We start from the raw sequence: 26,631 nt of genomic DNA on the forward strand, positions 1-26,631 counted from the left end.
ACTGCCCCACAGCTCTGCTGGGGTGTTCTGTATAAAAGATAAAAGTTCTTATCTTTTTTTGCCATAATCGAGCGCCACTTTGGTGGCCACCCATATTAAGTGCTTACCCTCGAACCCAAAGGCCAGGGGTTCGAGGCCACGCTGAGTCCACCATATGCGCTGATGCAAATATGGAGCAACATCGATGGCAAAGCGAAGTGCATGATGATAATGGCATGGCCTGCATTTGAGCACAGGCTGACTCCACTACATGCTGCTGGTGTAAATATGGAACCACATCAGTGGCAAAGCAAGGCATATGATGGTAATGGCAATTTCTCACAGCCAATCACAACAAAACACAATCTTGTCTCAATGTCACACCAACCATCTCTAGTGGGCAGCCATCAAACCTAACCAAGGAAGACACTATTTTTACGTAGTGGCCTGGCTTCAGCTGGCTACAACTTTCATTTAAGTCACAACTCCTACCACTACTGCCACTAAGCTGTGGCTAGTCACTGCTAACTCCAGCCTGGCTAAAACAATCAGCTTTGACACTTTTCACCAAAGAAGGCAACACTGTCACTTTAAGATAATCCAAGAATGTGTGAGGAGTGTGTTTTGATGAATAAAAATGTAATGATAATGATTATATTAGTAACACAAATGACACCTGTGTGCTCTTCCTCACACAAGTTAAGTTTTGCATTTCTGAAGTCTGGTTTAGCATGGCAAAAAACAACATGAAAGGTCGGAATGTAAAAACGACGATCAGCTTTGATACGTTTCATACTAAAGCTGCTTTGAGAAAATTATTTGTGTCCAAATTCCAACCAATTAAATATATATATAATTTTTTAAAAGTAAGATTACCTGTCAATTTATAAATCTTACCAAAAATAACCAACCTCTTGCAGTTTCAATACTATATGTAATATTATATATTATCATTTATTATAATTATATTTTATAATTATTAATTAATATGATATAATATCATATTTTTATTTATATATATATATATATATATATATATATATATATAGTGCTTAACAAATTTATTAGACCACCACCCAAAGTAAGGTTTATGCCAAAGCTGCCCTAAATTAAGAGCATTGGTAATTACCAAAATCATTTTTTATGTTTCTGAAATGGTTAATACACCAATACGTAGAAGCTCATAAATCGAAATGATATTTTTAATGCTAAAATATAATAATTATTGTTATCCATTAATTTTCAAATTTACTGATTTACAAAAAAACCTTGAAAAAATAGTAAAGCACATTATTATTATTATTTCCTGATTAAAATGTAAAATTACAGTTATTAACTTGCACTCCTGAACAGAAAAAATAGTTTTAGTGGTTGGATTTTGTGCTTGATTAATTTCTGACTTCACAGAGAAGCACAGTGAGCCGGCTCAAATTTGGGTATAAAAAGGTGAATTCAGTTTGAAATTCCCCATTCCTGTTCAAAATGGTAAAACGTCAAAAGCTCACTGAAAATGAAAGAGTCCGCATTAAAGCACTTCATGATGCTGGATGGTCTCTGAGACAAATATGACAGGTGGTCTAATGAATTTGTTAAGCACTATATATGTATACATATATACACACATATATAAAGATATATGTATATATATATAGATATATATATATATATATAAAGATATATATATATGTATATCTATATCTATATCTATATATATATATATATATATATAAATTATTAACATTAATATACTACTCCATATAATACTCCATAAAACTGTGATTCTCAAAGTGTGGTCTGGGGCCAGAGGTACTGGCCCCGGAATAGGAATCAATGTTTTATGGAAGTGCTATGCCACAAAAGTAGTGTATTTGTGCTCTCTTCTGGTCGCATTGTGTAACTACGTTTTGCCGTTTACGTTCGTCGTTTATGAACATTAAAAACATTTTATTTTGAAAAGGATCTCTTGAAATCTCAAATATCCATTGTATAATTTCAGTAAGGATTTTAGTACCTCATTTTGGCCTCCCCTCTGATGGACATTTACACAAATGACTTTTGATTTGAGCTCAACGCACAGGCCGTACCGAGAAGCTTCGCTTGACTGCCTTCGCATCTGACCACCAGGGGGAGCCCATGGATTTCAATGTTAGTGAGCGAGCAACCTCCTAAACAGAGAAGAAGTAACCGTAGTCATGGTTAGCTGAAAGCTTTGAGTCGGCAAACGTGAATTTTTGTTTGATGTGCATTATTCTGGCCAACAACGATCAGTTGGATGAGACTAGATAGACATGTAAGACACCTTTTTTTATTAAAATGTAATTATTTGTCGGCCTATTAACGCCAATAACACGCAAATGCTACACTTGACAATAGCTAAAGCTAGCCGAAGCTGTTAGCCTCATATCGCTGTTGCCGTATTTGTTGTCTTTAGTCTTTCAGTTTTTAATATGATAATCGAACAGATGTTAAAAAGGCTTTTAACCTCTTGTGTGTTATATTTACTACCGTAACCTCTTAATATACTTGTTGTTTTCTCAGCTAAATGATGAGTTATTCTCTGTCGGGGCTGGCCATCACATTATAGTTTCGTTGCTGGCCTAACTAAGTATTAACTGACTTGCTAATCATTGATGTATTTTTGATTTCCTCCCATAATCAGAATATTAAAGGTAAAGAAATGTCATCTGTTTAACCTGCTTGAATTTGAGCTCGCAAGTCAAGATGAATCGCCCAAAACCTACAACTCTGAGGCGCCCCAGTGCTGCTAAACCATCAGGTAAAATGTCAACAAGAAGCACATTTTAATGTTAAGTGTTAAAGAAGAAAAAATGTATCTTCCGGTGTTACATATGTGTAATGTATGTATCGTAGGCCACCCACCACCTGGGGATTTCATTGCTCTTGGATCAAAGACCCAGGGTGGAGAGCCCAAAGCCCCTGCTGTCCTCCTGAAGCCAGCATCTTCAGGTTTACCTGCTGATCGTAAGAGAGAGACTTCTTCCACCCTACCTTCCTCATCGGGTCTGTCCAGCCTCACCAAACGGCCCAAACTCTCAACCACTCCTCCTGTCAGTGCTCTGGGACGACTCGCTGATGTAGCAGCTGTGGACAAGAGGGCGATATCACCCTCAATAAAGGAGCCATCGGTGGTACCTATTGAAGGTAAATCAAAAACTGCTGTTTCCTGAAAAAGCTGTAAAACATAGAAATAGCTTCAACGTAGTTTTTTTTAAAACATTTTATCAATGCTTAACAACTTATTTTCCTTGTTTGTAGTGTCACCTGCAGTGTTGCTGGATGAGATTGAAGCTGCAGAGTCAGAAGGAAATGATGATCGTATTGAGGGACTGCTGTGTGGAGCAGTGAAGCAGCTCAAGATGAACCGAGCCAAGCCCGACATCACTCTGTACCTCAGTCTCATGTTCCTGGCCAAAATCAAGCCAAACGTGTTTGCAACAGAAGGAATTATTGAGGTATAATTTTGAGATACTGACACATTTCAATACAAATGCTTCCTTAAGATGTTTTTGTAATCCTTCAAATTGTATGTAGTAGTTCAGTATAGAGTGTAAACAAAGCAGATCATTCACTAAATTAAAGTAAGCAACTTGTATCTATGTCTTAGTTAACCATGACTTGATTAACAAATTTAATATATACTAGTAGTTCATCAGTGAATTATACCTTGAGGAATCTTCTAGTATTCAATTGTGTAACTAACTACTAAAAACTTGGATTGTAAATCAGATATTTGTAGCTTTGCAAATCTACCCAAAAGTCAACCTTAGAAATCTTTAAATTTAACTAGACTTTTTTGATTTTCCAGGCATTGTGCAGCCTCCTGCGTCGAGATGCTTCAATCAACTTTAAAGCGAAGGGGAACAGCCTTGTGTCTGTTCTCGCATGTAATCTGCTGATGGCAGCTTATGAGGAAGACGAGAACTGGCCAGAGATCTTTGTAAAAGTAGAAATCTCCCTAACGCTCAACATAGTTTGAATAATGAAAATTGCTACTTTTTTGTACTACCTTTTATACTTTACATTTTTTCTGATCAGCTACTCTAAATTTTAATTTCAGGTGTACATTGAGGACTCCCTGGGAGAAAGAATCTGGGTGGACAGTTCTCACTGTAAGAATTTTGTGGACAACATCCAGACTGCATTTGGGACGAAGATGCCCCCTAAGAGTATGCTGCTGCAGGCTGACACTGGCCGCCCCGGTGGAGATCTCAGTGCAGGTACTGTACGGTTTAAAAAGATATCAGATCTTTTTTTTTTTAAGTTGGAAAAAAATTTCTGAGAGATTTTGTATTTTGTTTTTAAAGGAAGCAGCCCCCACCCCTCAACCCCTGATGAGGACGACAGCCAGACTGAATTGCTGATAGCAGAAGAGAAACTCAGCCCAGAGGATGAAGGACAAGTTATGCCTAGGTATGGACACTACCTTATTAAAGTGAGGGTGGATATAGTGTAATTCACACCAATTTCCTTTTTTACTTTTTTTTTTCCAAAGCAAAAAAAATGGTAGTTTAATAATCTATCAAAACAAATAAATAATGTGTTCTTGGTCCATTCTGTAGGTATGATGAACTGGCAGAGAGTGTGGAGGACTATGTGCTGGATGTCCTCAGGGATCAGCTGAACCGCAGGCAGCCAATGGACAATGTGTCCCGAAACTTACTGCGTCTGCTCACGGCTACATGTGGCTACAAAGAAGCGAGGCTTATGGCAGTGCAGAGGCTTGAGATGTGGCTCCAGAATCCAAAGGTGAGTGTAAAATGTGCTAAAATTAATTCCTTGCAATGCTTATTTTTACGAATTTTGGTGGCAGATGCTTATGTTAATCCTTGTGTCTAAATTCTGATACATTATATGGCAATAAAATGTATCTTAAAAACACAAATGACACATTTTTCTAATTGTTTCTTTTTATGTTGGTGGTAAAGTTGAATTGAGGGATTTTAGATACCATAAGTGAACTCCCCTTCTCTGTTTCTGTGTTTGAACAGCTGACTCGGCCTGCTCAGGACCTCCTCATGTCTTTGTGTATGAACTGCAACACTCATGGAGCAGATGATATGGAGGTGATATCCAACCTGATCAAGATCCGGCTCAAGCCTAAAGTTCTCCTCAACCACTACATGCTGTGTGTCAGGTCTGTAGTCTGTGCATGTTTGACCTTTTTTGCGAACACGTAGCGACCCAAACTAACATGTGCTGTGCCTCTAAATCTTTAGAGAGCTGCTTAATGCACACAGAGACAACCTGGGCACTATGGTGAAGCTGGTGATCTTTAATGAGCTGTCAAATGCAAGGAATCCGAACAACATGCAGGTCCTGCACACAGTGCTGCAGCACTGCCCTGAACAAGCCCCCAAGGTGAGATGAATGAAAATAGTTTGAAATGAATGTGACATATCAAACCAGCACCCTCATCTTCTTACAGTGTATCTGTGTTTTTAACATCGTCTTTTTTCACTGTCATTGCAGTTCTTGGCCATGGTGTTCCAGGACTTGCTGACCAACAAGGATGATTACCTCCGTGCCTCTAGAGCATTACTGAGAGAAATCATCAAACAGACCAAACATGAGATCAACTTCCAGTCCTTCTGCTTTGGTTTGATGCAAGAGAGAAAGGAGGCCACATATGTGGACATGGAGTTCAAAGTAAATCTAAATTATGTTTTGTACATAACCGCTAATATCTGTTTTAATCCTGAATACTTAACTTGGACGGTTCATCTGTATCTCTTCTGCAGGAGCGTTTTGTCATCCAGGTGACAGATTTACTGACTGTGTCAATGATGCTGGGTATCACTGCCCAGGTCAAAGAAGCAGGCATTGCTTGGGACAAAGGGGAGAAGAAAAGTTAGTCATTGTTTTCTGCTTTTATTTTCAATCCACCTGAGAAGGAGAATCTGAATCCTTGCCTTGAACAAATGTTTGGTTTGTTTCAGATTTGGAGGTCTTGAGGTCGTTTCAGAATCAGATAGCAGCCATCCAAAGAGACGCTGTATGGTGGCTTCACACCGTGGTTCCTACAATCAGCAAAGTTGGAGCAAAAGATTATGTTCACTGGTCAGTAACTATGCATATTCAATGTTTTTGTCATTACAATTTCACAAGTGTAATCGTGTTTTCAGATACTTCATGTACCGCCTCTTTCTTTCATGGCTGCAGTCTTCACAAAGTGCTCTTTACAGAGCAACCTGAGACGTACTACAAGTGGGACAACTGGCCTCCAGAGAGTGACAGAAAGTGAGTCTTTTCCCATCCTTCAAAATGAGCCATGTTTTTAGTCTGCATACAGCAAAAATTCAGATTAGGCCTGTGAATTCGATTTTACACTAATGTTGGACCACATTAACCTGACTGGCCAGCTATGGGATGCGCCAGCTGCTGTATGTATAAGTTAAACATGCCTAGTTTGAACATAATTTCCTACTTGGAATAGAGAGACAGTCTACTAACATTTAAGATGTTGCACCAGCTGACATACTGTAGTTTCAACTTAAACTTGAGTTATAACTTAAATCTTACACAAACATCCTAGTAGGTGTGAAGAGTGTGATAAATTGAAGAAAGAGGAGGAACTGAGGGTGTCACCTACTGTTTGGTGCCAGCAGTGCTTTGATCCCTTAGAAATGTGTGATGGCTTGCTTTGGGATTTTCTTTTCCCACCTGGCGAATTCACCTCTTTGCTGCAACACATCTGCATGCTGCAACATGCATGCAAAACTAGTTTTCATTGATTGGTCAAATGAAGTAAAGACATCACATTTACAATTGTTTGGTTAATTCAATAATGTTCTACTAATTCAGATGATTCTTAAGTCTCTGTTGCATGAGCAAACAATGACACAGCTTAGGTTTTGACTTCATTTGACTTCATAGGTTTTACATCATTACATAGCCCAAGCATAGCTGGGAAAGTAAGCAACAGAGAAACAACTTATGTTAAGGGGGAAGGAAACAAAAAACAGCCTGTACTGCTGGTAGTAAGTAAAATACAGCCAATGTGGCAATCAAAATGTATTTGTTTAGTATCTTGAAATGAGAGACTAGAAATGAAGCCTAGCATTAGTTTATGCAGAACATGGTAGTCATAAGCCAAGCTGTGATCAGCTGATGGCCAGCTGATCCTAATTATCGCCTCTCAGCTCCTACAGCCAGTCACAGCTCTTTCTCACAACACAGCAGTGTATTTTAATATGACGTAATTCTTGCTGAACCCTGTTTGCATTAATGTTGATTCACCACACTACTGCTACTGCTGCTGTTAGCAAAGCTTTTATTCTTCTACCCCAGCCTCCTCAGTAATAGCATAAAGCTTGTTGCACCCTCATATTGAGATTAATGCTGCTATGGATTAATTGCTTTTGAACTAATTTTGTCGTATTCAAGATGCATTGTTGTAAATGTATCTATCCATATGGGCGTTTCTAGTGATGTGCTCCCTGGAAAGTTAAAGCATGCTGCTTGACTGACCCAGGGAGCATCTTTTGAGCAGAGCCTTCTCTGCTAATTAAAACTGTTTATCCATTTTGCAATAAAATGGTTAAATGTATGACAAGAGTGTTTCTGGCTGAAACTCAGTTATTTTTTTTCTTACCCCATTAGCAGATTTTTTACCTATTAGAAGCAATGCTTACCTTATTTTTGTGTTATATCTTGAAATAAGAACTGAATTAAGATGTTAATCTTGACTTGTCTGCTCAATGAAGCATGAATAAAGTCTAATGATTTATTTATTATTAGAAATTAGACAGATACTCTTGCTTAGATTTGGGTTTTTACAGTGGGCTTAATTACCTTGCTATGATGTTAGTCTTTTTTTTTTTTTAATTCTACAGTTTCTTCCTCCGCCTCTGCTCTGAGGTGCCTCTGCTGGAGGACACACTGATGCGTATTTTAGTGATCGGGCTGTCTCGTGATTTGCCCCTGGGCCCAGCTGATGCCATGGAACTGGCAGATCACCTGGTTAAGAGAGCTGCTGGAGTCCAGTCTGATGGTTTGTGACCATTCACTTAAACTGTTAATCATCAAAGATGTGTATGATCACTCGCTGAAACCCGTTGATGCTTTAATTATGATTAAAACAGATCTTGAAGTCCTGAAAGTAGAGAGGATCCAGCTCATAGATGCCGTACTGAATCTGTGTACTTACCACCACCCAGAGAACATTCAGCTGCCTGCAGGGTAATACAACTGTCTTTACGGGCTTTTAAATCTGTTCTTAAATCATAGAGTTTACAGGCCAATTTAACACATGACTTTTTATATTTAAGGTACCAACCACCAAATTTGGCCATATCTACTCTGTATTGGAAGGCCTGGCTACTGCTGCTTGTCGTGGCTGCATTTAATCCTCAGAAAATAGGTACAGCAACCCCAGTTGAATGTATCTATACATGTTAAATTTCTGATTATTTTGTGATATTACACTGTCTTATCTTTTCTCTTTAGGTCTAACTGCCTGGGATGGCTACCCTACTCTTAAAATGCTCATGGAGATGGTTATGACAAAGTAGGTTTTCATATACACAATAAATTCATTTAAAGATTGAACGAATTGATGCTTACTCACACCTCTGTACTCTACCACAGTAACTACACCTACCCACCATGCACCATTGCGGATGAGGAAACAAAGACAGAGATGATCAACAGGGAGCTGCAGATCTCCCAGAGAGAGAAACAGGAGATCCTGGCCTTTGAGAGCCACCTGGCTGCAGCATCCACCAAACAGACCATCACAGAGAGCAACAGCTTGCTGCTGTCTCAGCTCACCAGTCTGGATCCACAGTAAGAGAGCAAAATGGATTACTTTATGCATCTGCAGCACAGTTTCTTTAAAGAAAACTGTGGTTTCCTTTAGGTGTATAACTTCCCAAAAATTGGACACATAGAGTAAAGTCCACTGGCACTGATGGAAGAGGAAGGTTTTGGCATGATATGGCTGCTTAGGCATGAGCATGGGTAGACATAATGGAAGCAGTGTGCCACCTTGTGTACTAGAAAAATCCAGGAGTGTTAGGGTACACTCAGTCACTAGTCCCAGTTACCATAACATAAATACCAAAAATATATCATCATGTTGTAATATGAAACACAATCTACAAGACATGCAATCTCACAGAATCGGCACAATGACAAATACACAGGCAATGTGGTACTTTGTGGCTTATTTGAATAATTTTAGTTGGATATATATGTCATAAGCATTAGACGTGCTCTCAGACGGTTAGCTCTGTTGTGGTGGAATAGCAAATCTCCTGTCTCTGCTTGGCTGCTGTGCCATGTCAATTATGATAAAAGACAGTAATAAGAAAAACATATAAAACATGATTAAATTAACTACAGATACATGCATAACACATATCTCTTCCTACAAACCCATGCCATGTTTAATAGATTACATTTTAAAGCAGTTGCAGTCATTTCCCTTACATAGTTCAGGCACAAGCTTTCTAAAAACGCCATACCAGTGATGTAGCCCAGTTGTCATTTGGAAATTATTCTATATCATAGGTGCCGCAACACTAAAAGCAACCTAGCCCATTCAGTTCTAAACCTTGGTGTTTTTAAGGTGACCCAGTTCTGAGATCTGGTTGTGAGGCTTGAGATGTTTATAGACAGGAGAGTAGTCAGGTAAGGAGGGGGTTTACCAATTAGTGCTCTGTAAATAAACACTGTACTACTGTCTATGCTGTACTAACAAGGGCCAGTCTACAGAGTTACACAAGTCAGAGTGATGAGTGTATAATATGTCACCAGAGAGCGCTGTGATATATACGAACCAGTGGCTTCAACAGATGCATGTGTATAGAGAGAGTGTCTTCATAGTCTAAAACTGGCAATGTTGTCACCTGGACAATCGTTTTTCTGTTTCTCATCAACAGAAAGGACAGTGTTTTTACTGTAGTTTGATTTAGGGCTGACACCTTTCATTCGACTGGTCAGATGGTTGGTCGGTATATTCCCATCTGACCAAGATTCCTGTTCATCGGTTGGTAACGCGAGTATGTGCGAGAATCATAGACTGTAAAAAGAATTGGACAAACCCTGTGTGACGTCAGCTGCTTGATTACAGTAGATGGACTCAAACTGCTTTTGAGGCCAATCCGCAGTGGCTTCCATATTGAAATTGCTGTCTCAACCGAAATTTGGATCAATCCAACGGCCCGCCCACTAACTCAACTTCCTGTCAGCTAGCTAGCTAGCATTCTGGTTGACAGAAAGGTAGCTTCTGCCTGTCAAGTTATCTGTCAATCAAATGAGACGTGCCAATCAGTGCACAGTGAGGTTTTTCCTAAATATATTCTAAATGATTGTGGTAAAAAAAAAAAAATCCCCCCCCCCAAGTCTGAGGACATGAAGACATTAGCTATGGAGACACCTTTTATTTTTGAAGTGATCTTGTTAATAGTTATCATTGTAAGTCAATACAAATAGTTGTCTGAGGATATTTTGTAGGCTGTGATGCCAAAAAGTTATCGTGCCGAGATCACGGCAATTATATGATTAAAGGTTGATGCAATGAGGAGCCTGTTGCTGATTAAGGAGATTTTTATTTCATTTACCCTCACGACCAATGGATTGATGTGTGTTTTGCCGTAATTTTGGTCAACGAAGATTTTCTTTGACTACAGCCCTAGTTTGACTGTATGATGGTCTCATTGTTTGTGTTTTTGTGCAGGGGTCCACCTCGTCGACCTCCTCCTCAGGTTCAGGAACAGGTGAAAAGCCTAAACCAGTCTCTGCGTCTGGGTCACCTCCTCTGCCGAAGCCGCAATCCTGACTTCCTCCTCAACATCATCCAGCGACAGGTAATACCCAAAACCTATGGTCATATCCTTCTAACATTGATAAATTCACAAATCAAAGAATATCTGTGATATTGCTCAGAGTCTTTGTCAAGCCTCTCTTTTTTCTCTTAAAGCACTGAGTGTCTGTTATCTAAATTGTCCTTATCCTTCAGCTTTTTGTTTCCTGTAACTAAAATGCATTTTCAATTCTCCCCAGGCTTCTTCTCAGTCCATGCCGTGGTTGGCTGATCTGGTCCAGTCCAGCGAGGGGTCCTTGGATGTGCTTCCAGTGCAGTGCCTGTGTGAATTCCTTTTACATGATGCTGCTGATGACAGTTTGCCAATAGATGATGACGAGGAGGGAGAGAGCAAAGAGCAGAAAGCCAAGAAGAGACAGGTATTTCGATACAAGAGTATTCCCTAGTTTTGCTCACCAATTCCTGAAATCATCTTGCTTGCTTAATATCTGGTCTGTGTTTGAATTAGAATACTTTCTGAATAATAAATTCATGCTTTTCCTTTTTTCATATTAGAGACAACAAAAACAAAGGCAGTTACTCGGGCGCCTCCAGGATCTGCTTTTGGGTCCTAAAGCTGATGAACAGACAACATGTGAAGTGCTGGACTACTTTCTGCGTCGTCTCAGCTCCTCACAGGTGGCATCCAGAGTCCTTGCTATGAAGGTACTGAACCGGAAGCAGCAATCATCATCTCTACAACTTTTAAAAAGCAAGGTTTTTTCTTTTTCATTTAAACTGATTTTTTGTGTGTAGGGTTTATCTTTAGTGCTGATTGAAGGAGGCTTAAAAGATGGAGAGGAGCGGGACCAGCCCATGGAAGAAGACTCTGCAGATGCTGAGCTCTTGCCAGGATATCAGTGGCTCCTACAAGACCTGCCAAAGCTCCCGTTATTTGACAGCGTCAGAGGCATGACATCCACAGCTCTGCAGCAGGTAACATCTGACACAACTGTATTAAAAAAATGCATGTATGTAACAGAGTATGAGTAGAGTTTGACAGATGCCTCTTTTTGTTTGTTCTATTTAAGGCTATCCACATGGAGACAGACCCACAGACGATTAGCGCATATCTCATCTACCTTTCCCAGCATGCACCAGTGGAGGAGCAGGCTGCTCATAATGACCTTGCTCTGGTAATCACAAAGAGTTCTTAAATAACTTGAGCATTATATGCTTTTCTTCAATTAAATTTGTTTTCATAGAGCAGTTCTGACATAAATCTTGTTCTCCACCTGTAGGACGTTGCCAGACTCATCGTGGAGCGCTCCACCATCATGAACAGCCTCTTCTCCAAACACTCCTGCAGGCCTGAGTCTGACGCTGTGCTCAGTGCTTTCCTCTCCATTTTCTCGAATTACATCAAGAGAATGAGGAAGACCAAAGAGGGAGAGGACCTCTACAGCTGGGTGAGCAATGGAAATGGTCGACTTAAGTGCATCATCATCTGAAAAGCAACGCATCATTGCTAATGAATTATTTAGAAAATGCTGCTCATTCTAGTTTTTTTTTAATCCTTTTAAAACCTCTAGCAATTTAAACAGAAGAGCAATGTTTGGGTTAGAAAAAAATCCTGAAAAACTTGGGCATAACAACCCCTGTTGTTTTTTTTGTTTGTTTTGTTTTTTTTCAGTCAGAATCTCAGGACCAGGTGTTTCTACGCTGGACCACAGGAGAGACTGCTACAATGCACATACTTGTAGTCCACGCCATGGTTATTCTGCTGACTCTAGGACCTCCCAAGGGTAATCCTGTTCACTTAACAGCTTAATGTTTGCAATTTCAGAAGAGCTTTAAAACATTTTAATGTTTTTTTTTTACAGGAGAGAGTGATTTCTACATTCTTTTGGACATTTGGTTTCCTGACAAGAAACCTCTACCCACCGCCTTCCTGGTAGACACATCTGAAGAGGCCCTCCTGCTGCCTGATTGGTTGAAATTGAGGATGATCCGATCAGAGGTTTCCAGATTGGTTGATGCAGGTATACACGTTGTAGCCATAGTACACACATTTTGAGAGGGGCCTGGCTGCAGACTGTGCATCTCTGACATACTGTTCATCAGAAAGACACTGTATATATATCAGAAAAAAGTGTAATTTGCCGGTACATCATATTTCCAGTTTCATTTTTTTTTAATTCAACTTTATTCATCAACAAAGCCTGACAGTTACAGCCACATTACAACATCACAGACTACAAAACGTTTTAATAAATAAATCAGTAAAAAAAGTCAGAGGTCTAATCCAGGATTAAATTATGTATAGACATGCATTAGAATTAGTTACGTGAACAGTGGCTCACTTTAGCTTTGTTAGCTTTGACTAAAGCTAACATAGCTACACTGGCTACATAATCAATGTTACTACATAAGATAGTGTAGCTAATTTAGCAAACACATAAAGCTAATGTACCTATAAGTACCTGGCTACTTAGCTCAGTTAGCTACATAGCTCTGTAAACTGCATAGCTCCATTATCTATGTAGCTCTTTTAGCTATGTAGTTCTGTTATCTATGTAGCTTACAGAGCTGCGTAAGCTACACTGGGAGCTTTTTTCCTGTAAGCAGTCTGTCTACTCAGCTTTATTAAACATTTAGTAATTAGGTTTTTGCAGGTCATGTTTATAACTTTTACCTTTGGTTATCCTAACCATTACCTTAACTCTAACTCTAACCCCTAATGTAATTTAAATCAGATTTTATTTTGAAACCTTTAGCATGTATTTCTGTCTAAAGATATACAGCATCTCAGATGAGCGGTCCTAGAGAGTGGCTGTCAGAAATGAACAGTGTGCAGTCAGACTGTCTTGCAAATTTTTGTGTATCTCCTTCTGTTAATACGTTTTCACTTTAAAAATGTTTTTCCTTAGCTCTGCATGACCTGGAGCCTCAGCAGCTGCTGCTGTTTGTCCAGTCCTTTGGCATTCCTGTATCAAGCATGAGCAAACTCCTGCAGTACCTGGACCAGGCGGTCTCCCATGATCCACAGTCGCTGGAGCAGAACATCATGGACAAGCGTAAGAGGGCTGCATATACCCTTTACTTTTGAGGTGGTTTCAGTTTGAGATTTATAGTCTTCAAATATTTATCTTTTCTATTCATCCTCTGGTAGACTACATGGCCCACCTGGTTGAAGTGCAGCATGAGCGAGGGGCCACTGGGGGGCACACTTTTCATGCATTACTGAGCTCATCTCTTCCTCCTGACAGAGGTTGGTGACTTTGACGTCAGAATTATAGTTAATGTTCATTTAAGTCTGTGTCTCTTTGAAGTGTTTTGAGTGAATCTTCTTTTTTTATTTGAATGTGTAATCGTTGCCCTAGGAGTCTATCTGAAGAGAAAATAGATTTTCCTTTATCCTGACTTCACCTCTCTTGACAGATTCTACAGAAACAAGTAAGGCCAAAGTAACTGTGGAAACACCACACAGCTCTGTGAAGATGAGAGCAGCCACACAGCTTCCCACAGTTGGGCCTGATGATGATCTAACTGGCATGTTGCTTCAGGTGGGACTTTCTGACTAGTCCCTCCCTCTTCCATGTGCTGTGATTCTTTATCTTCTTTTAAATTTTGGACAACATGGTTGAAAAACAATTCTATCCTGATAAAATAGGTTGTTTCTTATTAATTCAAAGCTGGTTTTAGTTGCTTTCTTTGTAAAACCTCCCTGTTTCTGTCTCCCTTGCTTCAACAGATATTCCCCTTGAAGGTGGACCCCCGCTGGCACGGCCCCCCTCCCAGCCAGCTCTCTCTGGCCCTGCAGCAGGCCCTGGCTAAAGAGCTGATGCGGGCGAAGCAGGGACAGATTCAACAAGCTGGGTTGGCTTTCCGGCTCCTGCAGGCCATTGCAGCTTTGCTCACATCTGCTCATGCAGGGCCCATAATCATGTCCATGCACCGCAGCCACGCCCTGTCCTGTCCTCTCATGCGGCAGCTGCACCTCTATCAGGTAAGGCTTGCGATCAGGCAATCAATTTATAATCAGTGTAAGTTTAAAACAATTCTTAATCTTCCGGATATTTCTTTCAGCGCTTGGTATCCCAGGACATTGCTTTCTCCTCACTCTTCCTCAAAGTCATTGTAGAGATGTTAATCTGGTTAGATAACCCAACCGTTGAGGCAGGACCTTTGAAGACTTTGCTCAAAACCTTTGCTGGTCAGAACTCTCACAAACACAGGCACACTGATGGTGAGAGCCTTAAACCTTAATCTTTCTACATGTAGATTGATTTATTTTGCATAAGCAGTGAGTGACACTTGTCTCTGCCCTTCAGTGCGCACTGGTTTCCTCCACCTGGCTGAGGCATTGGCTTACCGCAGAGACACTGAAGTGCCACTCAGAGCTGTTATTGCAATGCTGAAAGCTGGAGACAGATGTAACGCAGAGGCAGAGCTCATTGGAAAAGGTTTGAAGGCAGTTGTTATGGAAAAGTGAATGTTTGTCAGTGATTTTTAGAGAAACTAATAGTCGATCTGTCACAGTCTAAGAACCAAATCTAATTCTCAATGTCTCAAGATTTTTACTTAGGCTTGTACAAGAGACAAAAAGATATTTTCAATAAAAAGAAACAAAATAATAGTTTATAAAAAGGCAGTGGCTTACATTGAAGACTGACCATGTTTTCTGATTAAGTAGCCACACTTTTAAAGATGTATATTACACATTGTATTTATAACAAGCTGTCTTAGATGTCAACTAAGTGGAAAAAGAAGGTTGCCACTCTTTAACATTTATTTTTTTGATATAATGATTCATAATGGCAGAGCAAACCATACTGTTGTTATCCTATCCCAGTGTTACAGGGTCTGATGGAAGTGAGGTCTCCGTATCTCGAGGAGCTACTGTCTCTGTTGATGACTGTTGCTACACAAAATGGGACAGCAGGCCCTGTTGCCACGGTGATTTCCCTGCTGCTTCAGGAAAGCGAGGAGCGAGCTGTGAAAAAGGAAGCTGATTCTAACAAGTGAGAGCCCCAATTCTATTACCCTCGCAAGTCATGCAAGAAACATTTACATTTGACAGGACTGAACGACAAACACAGCTGCTTGTGACAAACATCGCAAAGCGTTGCATGCCATCTGTGGCCTTGTACGCGGAAACTGCCGTTTGATTTGGTTCAGAAATGTTTAATTGGTTTTGCAGCTTTACTTGGGCTTACAGTTTTCTACGCTGCAAAAATCACTGAAGAGTTAACTGAATCTTTTCCTTAATTTAACAACTCTTCCAGTGACGCAGGTAAATACTGAAAGGTTGGTAGGTGAAATACACAAGCTTTGATCCTGATGGCTGATGGCACAAGTTTGTGGTAAATGTAGTCTTTGGATTTGAAGGAAGGAAGGAGGTACTGTTGAGGAACTTTTGAACTTTTCCATTTTAATGAACCAAAACCTAAAGCACTCATTGAACTTTAACTTTGGGCTTAATGCTACATTCACAAGTGCCACTGAAGGTCCAGTTTCCTGAGCCTGGGAGTTGTTCTTCCACATTTGATGTCTTTATGGGCCTTTTTTGATGTGGAAGCAGCATGAATGCTACAAAGACATAGTGTGATCAATTGCTCAAAGCAATCAAATGTGTCCAAAAGTGTTTAAAATGTTGGGATATCCACACAAGGGATCGACCAGTATTGTTTTTTTAGGGCCACTATAGATTATTAGAGGTTCATGAGACCAATAATTGATATTTGGAACTAATATACATTTGAAATGAGCCATTGATCAGTAAGTTTCAGTAATTTAAATGTTAGATTTACGACACTTATTAGGGCACAAACCTGAAATTCAAAATAACTCGGCTACTTTCATTCTAAAGGGTCTTGTACACTGAGGGCATTGTGTTCTGCAAATAATTTGCAAAAAAATGTTTTTATTCAAGCATGTAGCAGGTCGATTTTAACAGCAGCAACATAATTTCACTGTGTGGCTGATAATTGTGGTGTTTTGTCATGTAACTGTAGTCGATTTTTTCAAAACTTTGGCTCATGGCAAGGCCTACCTTGTTTCTGAGTTTTAAGGCAGACAGAGGAGCAAAAACATCCTCCTCTCCAACACTATGTGATGTTTTTCCTCTTTTCATACTTGTCTGAAGCCAAGTTTTTTTGTCTTTAATATGATATTATGTAGCCTGGAAAGAGAGTAAGACAGGCAGCCCAACATGTCTACATGAATGTAAATGCACTATTCACACAGCTGGAGCTTTTTTAAACTAATGGGACTTTAGTCCAGTGAAACTTTTAACAATACAGTCCCCTTTGACCTCAGATGTACAGTTAATAAATGCTCCGGGTCAACCAGCTCACTGAAATTATTCCCTGACCAGTCCCCAACACAAAAACAGGTGAGACAGTCGGTTCGTTGTGAGGGGGTTTCCCTTAGAGTCCCCATAAAACGGTGCAACAAAGTTCACCCTGAATTATTCACGTTTATTTGCATCATCCTTAATGTATAAATGCCTTAACTAATAAAGACAGTAGCCAGAGAAGAAGCTAGACTACCGGCTAAAGGGAGAGGCATCTCCAATCCAGAAACCTTTACCTAGAAATCTAGAAATAAACTGCTTTTGATAAATGTTGCATTTTCTGCGAAGAAAAAAATAGCAATTAGTAATTCATTTTTTATCTGTAAAATAAAATGTCCATGTAAATAATAAACCAAATGCTCAAAATGCACCTGTAATCAGACAGGCCAATAATTGATTGATGATGACATAAAATGATGTATTTAACAGACACCAGAATCTTCACTCTCAAAATCTTTTGCGGTCAGATGTGACTGTAGAGTAGGCTAGCTGTTAGCTACCTGCTACATCCATTGTTGTAGGAATTTCAGTTTTTCAGGAATTACTTTGGTTATGGTATTTTTTATAGAACACATGTAGCAATCACGTTGTTTCCACAAACCAATGAGTTGGTCCTCCATTTCTGGTATCCATCTAACTTTATACTTTAAGTCCACAGTTGTTACCATTGCTGTGTTTATTGTGCTTCCTCCTTGGCCAGTTCACTTCTTCATTGGCTATTTTTTAGTGCCTTGTAACAATTCTGCTCATGCCTGCTTGGCTGTCCTTTGTGGTCTCCCCACACAACAGTATTTCAGATCATGAACATCGAAGATGTTTTATGTTTACAATCTCAAATCGGAGTAACTCCAATAATCTTCCGAGCAGATCACTTTTAACACTTCACAAAACACAGGAAAATCCTTTGAAATAATCTTTTGAACCCTACAATAAACTTTGGTCAGAGGGTTGGACTCAGTTCAAAATTGATTATTTTGTAGTGTGGGCCAGGCTTAAGTCTTTCCAAGGTGTCTGAGAAGCTGTGTAATTTTCAATTTTTAATTATTTTTCTAAAACATGATTAAAGAGAAATGAAAATATGTTGCATCCGTAACCTCTCAATTTCACCACTTCCTGCAGTTCTGAGGTTACAAAGTCAGGACTGAGCTCTGGTCTGCTGGTCGACTGGCTGGAGCATCTCGACCCCGAGGTCACCTCTGTGTGTCCAGACCTTCAACAGAAACTTCTGTTTGCTCTCAACAAGGTCAGATAAACATGCCGGCATATAATGTTCTGTTCTTGTGCTACAAGGTTTGCTCTGCATTTCTAACGCATCCTTTCACATTTTTTCAATTATTTCAGGCACGAGGGACCCCTGCATACAGACCTTATCTACTGGCATTGCTTACACATCAGTCAAACTGGTCCACACTCCTGCAGTGTATCAGTGGTCTTCTCAGCAAACGCAGAGACTACAAGTACACATTTTTTTATTAGCAGTTGTTTTGTAGCTCTGGTTCCTATCAGATTGTATTGAGCGTAATGTTTCTTAGACTGAGAGGTTATATGTGCCATCTGTGGTAATATTTTTCAGACTCGACCCCTCTTCTGCTCTGGATTTCCTGTGGGCATGCAGCCACATCCCGCGTATCTGGCAAGGACGTGACCAGAAGATCCCCCAGGTAAGCTCGAAATCCAACATTCCTCTATGGCCATCCTATTTTCTGTATTTTGGTGAGACAGGGGAGTTCATTAATGATCTGTTTCTTTCCTCTTGTCTGCAGAAAAAAACAGAAAAGTTTGTGCTGCGACTGAGTTCAGAGGAGCTCATCAGCCTGGTAGACTTGATTTTGTCGGAATCAGAGCTCCACAGTCGGGACTCACCCCACAATGACAAAAGCAGCCTGGACCAGACCTCCTGCTCTCTCATCCAGTCCAGACTGCCCCTCCTTCACTCCTACTGCAGCGGGGAGCTAGAAAACATCAAGAAAGTGTCAGAGTACCTCATCAACTGCACAAAGAAATGGGAGGACAGGTAGGGTGAAAATGAGTTGTCTTTCAGCTTCACGTTCTTCTTCTTATCATATTTTGTCATGTGAGGTTCACCAAAGTGCTCGTCCAGTCCTTTTGACACTTTTATTGTTCTGTCTAATTAGCACAGAGTCATTTTTTTTTGTTCCTGTAACCGTGTGCTGATAAACTTTGGGAAATCGCAGCAGATTTTCCTACGCAGTGCAGATGAACTTTTTCGACTTCCTCTGTCAGCCACAATGCCGTGGACCAGGGAAAACTCGATAATTAGGTCTATTGGTGTGAAATTAAAACCAGCAGAAGTCGTCTGTACTGTGATCTCTTTAAAAGCTCAGTGTATTATAATGAAGCCAAGAGGATTAAGGCTGAAGCTCTAAACTTGCCTGTGTTGTGAATTCCTGCTCTGACTTAGCTGTCAGAGATCAGGGTGCAACTCTTTGTGGAGTCAAACCCTCCTTTCATGAAAATGTCTCTGGTTATTAAACCACTTTAATGAGGAAACTTTGGCCAAGGTCAAGCAAAATTAGCTCTCGAATTACAGTATTTTAAGTACAGCTAAGCTGTCTGGTAAAATGGTTGCTGGTGAAAACATAGCAGGATAAGAACATGTTGAGAGTAAAGGGGTTTGGCCTTGTGTTGAATAAACACTTGATTGTATGTTTAGCATTCTTCTTGTGAAACCTCACTCTCAGATAAGCTGGTGTTTATTCCAATTACACACAAACTATTGAACAACCAGCAGGCTCTTTCGTCTTGGTCAAGGTCGCTCTGATTTACTTAATTCATAGCTGTAATAAACTCTACAGTTAGCAAAGAGTGCATCATTGAGGCCTGACAAGAGCCTTAGAGGATTATATGAAACCACAGCTACTTGAAGGAAAATGCCACAGAATTACATTATGCTATTCATGTGCGTAATTTGTATTAGTGTACATTAATTATGTTGCTTTGAGACTGTAACAATAGAAGAGTCCTTTATAACTCCACAATCTGATACCAGATCTGTTACTTCTCTGTTCAAACAAATGGAGGGAGGGAATTTGACCAAACTTAATGAAAACTAACAACATTGTTTGTTTTATAATGTGAGCTTGACTGTACTGTCGAGTTGACAAACTTTCTCCGGCTGCACAAAGTTGGGCAACCAGTCCAATTCCAATGCTTCTAACAAGTCAATAACATCAGGGATTACAGTCTGGATTATTTTGTCACTAAGCTTCAAGCTTAACCACGGACAGTTGAACTGTCTTAAGCCTGTAATAAAATTTATTTTCCTAAAGTGAATTCCTAGGCTCTCCCTCTAAACCATAGCATACCCTATATGTTTGATTTTGTTTATTTTGCCCTTCAGTGCGATGAGTAAGCGGTGCCAGAACTTGCTGCTACAGATCTATCTGCACTTCCCAGAGGTCATCCAGCACGTTACACTGCCCGAAGGCACCTTCAGCAGTGGGGGGGCTGCATACGGCAGCAGCTGCAAGGTAAACATGTCCATCCATTACCACCTGAATATAATTCAGTCTCTGTGTCATGCTTTATCAGTGTTCCTGCAGATCTTTAAAAAGTCTACGTTTTTACTTCTTAAAATTAAGGCCATGAAAAGTCTTTTTTTTTAACTAGTAAAGGCACTTTGACTCAGATGTGTCTTTATCCAGTCTTTTTTTCTACTAGGGCTGTCAAGATCAATGGATTTAATTGTGATTGATCAAGGTCCACAATTACAGCACACACTTTTTTTTAAGTCATGATTGACATGTCATTAACTGTGCAATAAACAAAATAATTCAGCTCCGTTCAGTGTACAAAGAAATCTAACATGTCTTTCATGTTTGACCATTTTAGCAACAAAAATGTTCAGTTAGGAACATTCTCCCCATACATTTTACCATTTTATTGCAAAATGGATATACAGTTTTAATTGGTGAAGAAAGCTCTCCTCAGAAGATGCTCCCTGGGTTATGATGTTCCAGGGAGTGCATGGCTAGAAACCCCCATACAGATAGATACATTTATGACAATGAATACAACAACATTAGTTCCAAGCAATTAATCCATAGTAGCATTAATCTGAATATGAGGGTGCAACAAGCTTTATGCTATAAAGGAGGAGGCTGGGGTGGAGGAGGTGAAGCTTTGCCAGCAGCAGCCTAGTGCATCAGCATTAATGCAAGCAGGGATTAGTGAGAAGTACATCTTATTTAATACACCGTTTTGTTGAGAGAAAGAGCTGTGATTGGCCGTGGGAGCTGGGAGGCGATAATTGGGATCAGCAGGCCGTCATCTGATCACGGTTGTGCGTATGACTACCGTGTCCTGCATGAACAAATGCTGAGCTTCTTTTCATTTTTATCTATTTAGGTCTTAAAAAGTTTTAAGTTTGATCCTTAAAAATGTGTATGAACCCTGTATAAGGAAATAATATTGTATTTATAATGTGTTGAGGTTTTTATTTATAGAATGTGACTTCAAAATTAATATTTAATAAAACAAGAAAAGTGTTTCTATAAAGTTCTATAAGTGTCTTCTATAAATGGTAGCCTTTTTCAAATTCGATAAGGCCCTTTTCAGGTGCTTTCAATATGTATTTTGTTTTCAATAACAAAGCTCATTACCTCCGCCAAGGAGGTTATGTGATCGGGTGGGTTTGTTCATTTGTTAGTTTGTTTGTTAGTTTGTTAGCAACATAACTCAAAAAGTTGTGGATGGATTTTCATGAAATTTTCAGGAAATGTCAGAAATGGCATAAGGAAGAACTGATTAGATTTTGGGACTGATCTGGATCACCATCTGGATTCAAGAATTTTTTTAAGGATTCTGTACTATTGGGAGATAGGGCTAATGGTGGAGGTCTGCGCTGTTACCACTTTACACCAGGAGATGGCGGACATGAGTAACTTCAATCTTAGCAGCGTTTTGGGTGTGTTTCTATTCAAAGTTTTGGAGTTTATAGAATTTGAAAGACGCACGCCCGGTTGAGGAGACGAGTCGGAGCATAACAGAGAAAAAGACAGCAAATTGTAGCAAGAATACTCACAATGCTGGGAGGAATAGAGGACTATTCACCCACTGGCATGACTTCCAGTTGTCCAGTGAGACTATGGGTGAGACTGTCAGTGCATCTTTTGGCACCAGCAGGCAATGCTTCCACCATGACAGTCCACTTGTAGCAAAGCCAATCCATTGCCTCACTGCCTGTGAGGAATTCTTTTAAGGATTCTTCACTATTGGGAAGTAGGGCTAATGGCGGAGGTCTGGGCTCTCCGAGTGCTTTTCTAGTTGTACATGCAACAAGAAAGTTATATATTTTTTAAATTTTTATCTGTACGTCACAACTCAGTGTTTTTTTTGTATTCGTATTTAAGAAGCCCCCCAGGACAGACAGGAAAAAATGAGACATTGCAGTCAAAATTAGCATCAATTTTATTTCCTATTGGTTAAATTTTAAACAAAATAGTGCTAAACACAAATGGTCTAGCCCAGAATCCTTTGCATGAACTTTTCATTTGTGTTTTATAAGGGTTTTCGTTAGTATGTGCAAATCTGACTTTAAAAGAACCTGAAATCTCTGGCACCTCCAGAGGGGGACCCAGACCCTGGGTTAAGAACCAAGAAAGTAAACTGAATCAAGTTATATATGATATTCTGGACCCTGTTTGAGGACATTTTTGTGAATTGGACCTTGTAGAATTTTAATATATTTTACCTTTTATAGAGGAAAAATATATTAAGCAATTAATTTAAACTGTAGCCTGTTTTAATAAGCAGTAGTAAAAGTACTGAAGTGTTCCACTGTATAGCAAAATAGGTGAAAGCCATGACTGACCTGGGTAATTCATGCTCACTCCACAGGATTTATTTATAAATCTGAAAATTGGAATCTAATGTTATCATCCTGTTGATGTATTTATTAAACACATATTTCTTCCGCTGTATTTAGAAATTATGCTTACTGCATTTTTCTCAGCTCGATGTCTTGGTGCATCGCTTGGTCACTCTCCTGGCTGACATAGGAGACTCAAAGTCTGCTGAGAACCGCGCATCTGATGCCAACCTTGCATGCAGAAAGCTGGCTGTGTCACACCCTGTTCTTCTGCTCAGGTGAAAAAACTGTTTTGTGACTTATTGTACAACACCAGATCATCTGAGATTTTTATCAGAGGGGGTTCATCTTGCTGACTGTTTCTTTTATTTCCAGACACCTCCCTATGATCGCAGGTCTCTTACACAGTCGCATTCACCTCAACATACACGAGTTTCGACAACAAAACCACATGACGTTCTTCAGTAATGTCCTGGCCATCCTGGAGCTGCTGCAGCCACTTGTTTTCCACAGCGACCACCAGAGGGCGCTTCAAGACTGTCTTCTATCCTTCATGAAAGTCCTTCAGGTTGGCTGTTCACATACTATCTATCTTCAGTGGCTGAGTCACGATTTTTGTTTTTAGGTTTTAATCAGAAGTTTTATTCATGTTTGTGCATGATTGTTCTTGTAGAACTTTCAGAGGTCTCGTTCTCCGTTGGTCTTCATCAACAAGTTTTTGCAGTTCACACAGAGGTACATCACCCATGATGCAGCAGCCGCCATTCCCTATTTACAGAAGCACTCCGGCATCTTGCAGTAAGCAAATCATATCAAAACTCCATTAAATATTTACATTCTTACAGCTAATTAGCTAACAGTGAATGAGTTTTATGTGTTTGCAGCAACAGAGTAACCTTTTTTTCCCTCATTGTCCTGCAAGGACTTTGTGTGCAGAAAACCCAGACCTGGTCCAGCTTAAATCTCTGCTGGCTGGACTCACTTTGCCTGTGAAAAGCTCATCTGCAGAGGTTGCACTAGAAGAGGGAGATGGTAGGAGCTTGAAGATTTACTTATGTTTTAATAAACTTTTAGATTATGTCTAGCGCTGCTGTTGCACTTTAACCTGCAGACACATTTTAGTGAATAATTCATTTTGCTGTTTTTCAGACGACATGGCCACTGGTTCCCTGCCCCTCGTCAACATATCTGCCTCAGTTTCCCTGAGTGCGGCTGACATGACAACGTACCTGAAAAAGATGTCGAGAGGAGAGGCAGTCGAGGGTGACTAATGCACCACTGCAGCAATTCCCCATGTATAAATCCTGTATCATAGTGAGTAATGTGCTGTTTTTTCCCCTGCATGTCATAGATGTGTTGGAGGTGTTGACAGAGGTGGATGAGAAGTCGAGGAGGAGCCCGGAGATCATCCAGTACTTCATAGTGAGTCATAAACAACAAAAAGTCAACTGTGGTACGTGTGAGCGTGTGCGACGTGTGGATTACAGCCCTTTGTCACTGTTTGTAGAACGATCTGCAGAGACTCATGGCTTCTTCTGAGGACTTGTGTCGGAATATGGCCTTCAGTCTGGCCCTCCGCTGCATCCAGAATAATCCCTGGTGAGTTTTTGTTTTGTAAAGGTGCTTTATCTCTGCCAATCAGGTTGCTGTGCATCTGTCTGCATGCATTTATCTGTCACCATTTACATTTCACCATATAAGAGTGAATGTTTTCTTTGCTGCAGCCTAGCAACTGACTTCCTGCCAACTTTCATGTACTGCATGGGCAGCGGTAACTTCGATGTGGTACAAACAGCTCTCAGGAATCTTCCTGAATACGTGCTTCTCTGTCAAGGTAAGAAGCTACTACTTAACACATTTATGTGATTTACTAAGAAGCAGACACTACCGTATTTTTAAAGTCATATTTTTTTCTGAGCTGATGTGTTCCCCCCCTCACAGAACACGCAGACATCCTGCTCCACAAAGCATTTTTAGTCGGCATCTACGGACAAATCGACACCAGCTCAATGATCTCAGAGTCCATGAAAGTCCTTCACATGGAAGCAACAACATAACTTCAACAACATCTGATTGAAAACGGTGTCCTTAATTTTCAGCATTCCAGAGCTAGATTATTATTTTTCTATTGTCTTTAGTTCACAGATTGCTCTAATTTGATTGTGGCAGATTAAGGAGCGCCATGTCTCTTCAGTGCAGCAGATCAAAGGGTCCTGGAGTGAGCTGTTAGCCTCCAGTAATGTAATAACATCTGGATAATTTAGCGACTTCAAAGAATGCATTCAAACTCCCTCTAATTGAGTTGAAAATGTAATAATTAAAAGCGTAAAATTGCTTATATTGTATTAATTCCACAATTAGTGAATTTATTACTACTCAAGTGTTGTAAGTCATTTAAACTGATGGTGTAATAAAACAAAATAATGAGCAGAGATAACAGGGAATATTAAGAAAGGATAATTTATAATCTGTTAAATAATAAATGGTATGAGTCATAATAAACAATAGTTTTAGATGAGCTCTTAATACATTTTATCATCTCAGTTTTCCAGATACATATTTATGTCATTTTTTCCAATGTCTCATTTAATTTGAAGTGAACATTTAAATTATTGCATTTTCATTCATCCTAGAGGGAGTTTTTTTTCACTGCTGTTATTTACAGATTACTATTACTGAGCTTATTACAAACATGGGAAAATGGCAAGAAGATGTCTAAATTTTAAAATTAGTTTCAACAAGGATGCCCACATAATTTTGTAATTAAATATGGAGTATTTTTAGAAATCTAAAACAGATTGTGTGGTAGCAATTGTGTTGTAATTTTCTTCTGTATTTCAAGTGTCCAGACTCAAAAAACAACAACCAGGAATGCCCCAGCCTTGAACTTTGTATCACTAAACAAAAGGGTGTCATTAAACTTTCAAAGCAGAGAATGATTAAGTGTGTTGTTTTCTGGCTACATTATTTAATGAAATTATTTAAATAGCCATAAAGAACCTGCTGTTTGTTGTAACAAGGGCTGTCAACCCATTAACATTTTTAATCCCATCTCAGAATTTCTGGTGATTGCAATGAATCATCCCTTTTGTCACATTTGAACTTTGACTGCCGTGCTTTTAAAACTGTTTTTTTTTTGTTTGTTTGTTTGTTTTTTCATTTTTGATTTTTGTACTAACTTAAACTAACTATCTTAAAAGGCTAATTGACCTCTTTGGATACAGACCTGCTTTTATTTTGAAAGACAATAAGGAACTTTGGATAGGTTGAAGATTATGACAATCTTAACCCTTTATAGTGGCATTGGAAAACTTAGAAGTTCCAAAATTAAGCCCTAAATTATTATTGGTGGACATACACATACTTTTTTTTTTACTATTTTCATTTTACTTTTGTTTTTTCTTTATTATGGTTAAAAGTAAGGTCAACACAGTAATCATATATGGCTCCTTGCGCATTTATGGTAAAAAAAAATCCAACGTGTATGTAAATTAAGATGTTAATAATGGAAAATAAACTAATACAGAGTCTAATGACCATTTACTTACCCATTAAAAGTTATTTGTGAGGTTGCCTTTAGATCTGAACCTCTTTTAGAGGCAAAGCATGACTAGTTGCAGAATACTATAAGAATTGGTAGCACCTGCAGTTTTATCTTCTAATTCCAACAGGACACCTACAATAATAACAAATATCGAG

The 26,631-nt window shown here is 39.4% G+C and overlaps 1 protein-coding gene across 1 annotated transcript; it reads left to right on the forward strand.

The window, feature by feature from the left end:
* Positions 1 to 2,138: 2,138 nt before the first annotated feature.
* On the forward strand, positions 2,139 to 25,958 carry ints1 (integrator complex subunit 1). Its single transcript, XM_041817571.1, has 48 exons — positions 2,139 to 2,269; positions 2,639 to 2,755; positions 2,851 to 3,141; positions 3,256 to 3,452; positions 3,806 to 3,943; positions 4,058 to 4,217; positions 4,305 to 4,410; positions 4,560 to 4,746; positions 4,989 to 5,134; positions 5,217 to 5,358; positions 5,470 to 5,646; positions 5,739 to 5,847; positions 5,937 to 6,057; positions 6,160 to 6,237; positions 7,833 to 7,990; positions 8,082 to 8,178; positions 8,268 to 8,359; positions 8,446 to 8,506; positions 8,587 to 8,784; positions 10,679 to 10,808; positions 11,005 to 11,184; positions 11,321 to 11,470; positions 11,561 to 11,740; positions 11,836 to 11,940; positions 12,046 to 12,213; positions 12,438 to 12,549; positions 12,628 to 12,786; positions 13,675 to 13,821; positions 13,917 to 14,015; positions 14,186 to 14,310; positions 14,499 to 14,753; positions 14,834 to 14,993; positions 15,079 to 15,210; positions 15,600 to 15,768; positions 18,222 to 18,345; positions 18,444 to 18,559; positions 18,676 to 18,763; positions 18,866 to 19,116; positions 20,464 to 20,593; positions 23,077 to 23,210; positions 23,308 to 23,500; positions 23,606 to 23,730; positions 23,855 to 23,964; positions 24,082 to 24,195; positions 24,284 to 24,354; positions 24,440 to 24,531; positions 24,657 to 24,766; positions 24,874 to 25,958. Exons 2-48 carry the CDS (start codon positions 2,701 to 2,703, stop codon positions 24,987 to 24,989), a joined length of 6,558 nt encoding a protein of 2,185 aa, XP_041673505.1. The 5' UTR covers positions 2,139 to 2,269; positions 2,639 to 2,700; the 3' UTR covers positions 24,990 to 25,958.
* Positions 25,959 to 26,631: the final 673 nt, after the last annotated feature.

This window comes from Cheilinus undulatus, linkage group 21 (assembly GCF_018320785.1).
Source record: "Cheilinus undulatus linkage group 21, ASM1832078v1, whole genome shotgun sequence".
In the NCBI taxonomy this organism is placed as follows: Eukaryota; Metazoa; Chordata; class Actinopteri; order Labriformes; family Labridae; genus Cheilinus; species Cheilinus undulatus.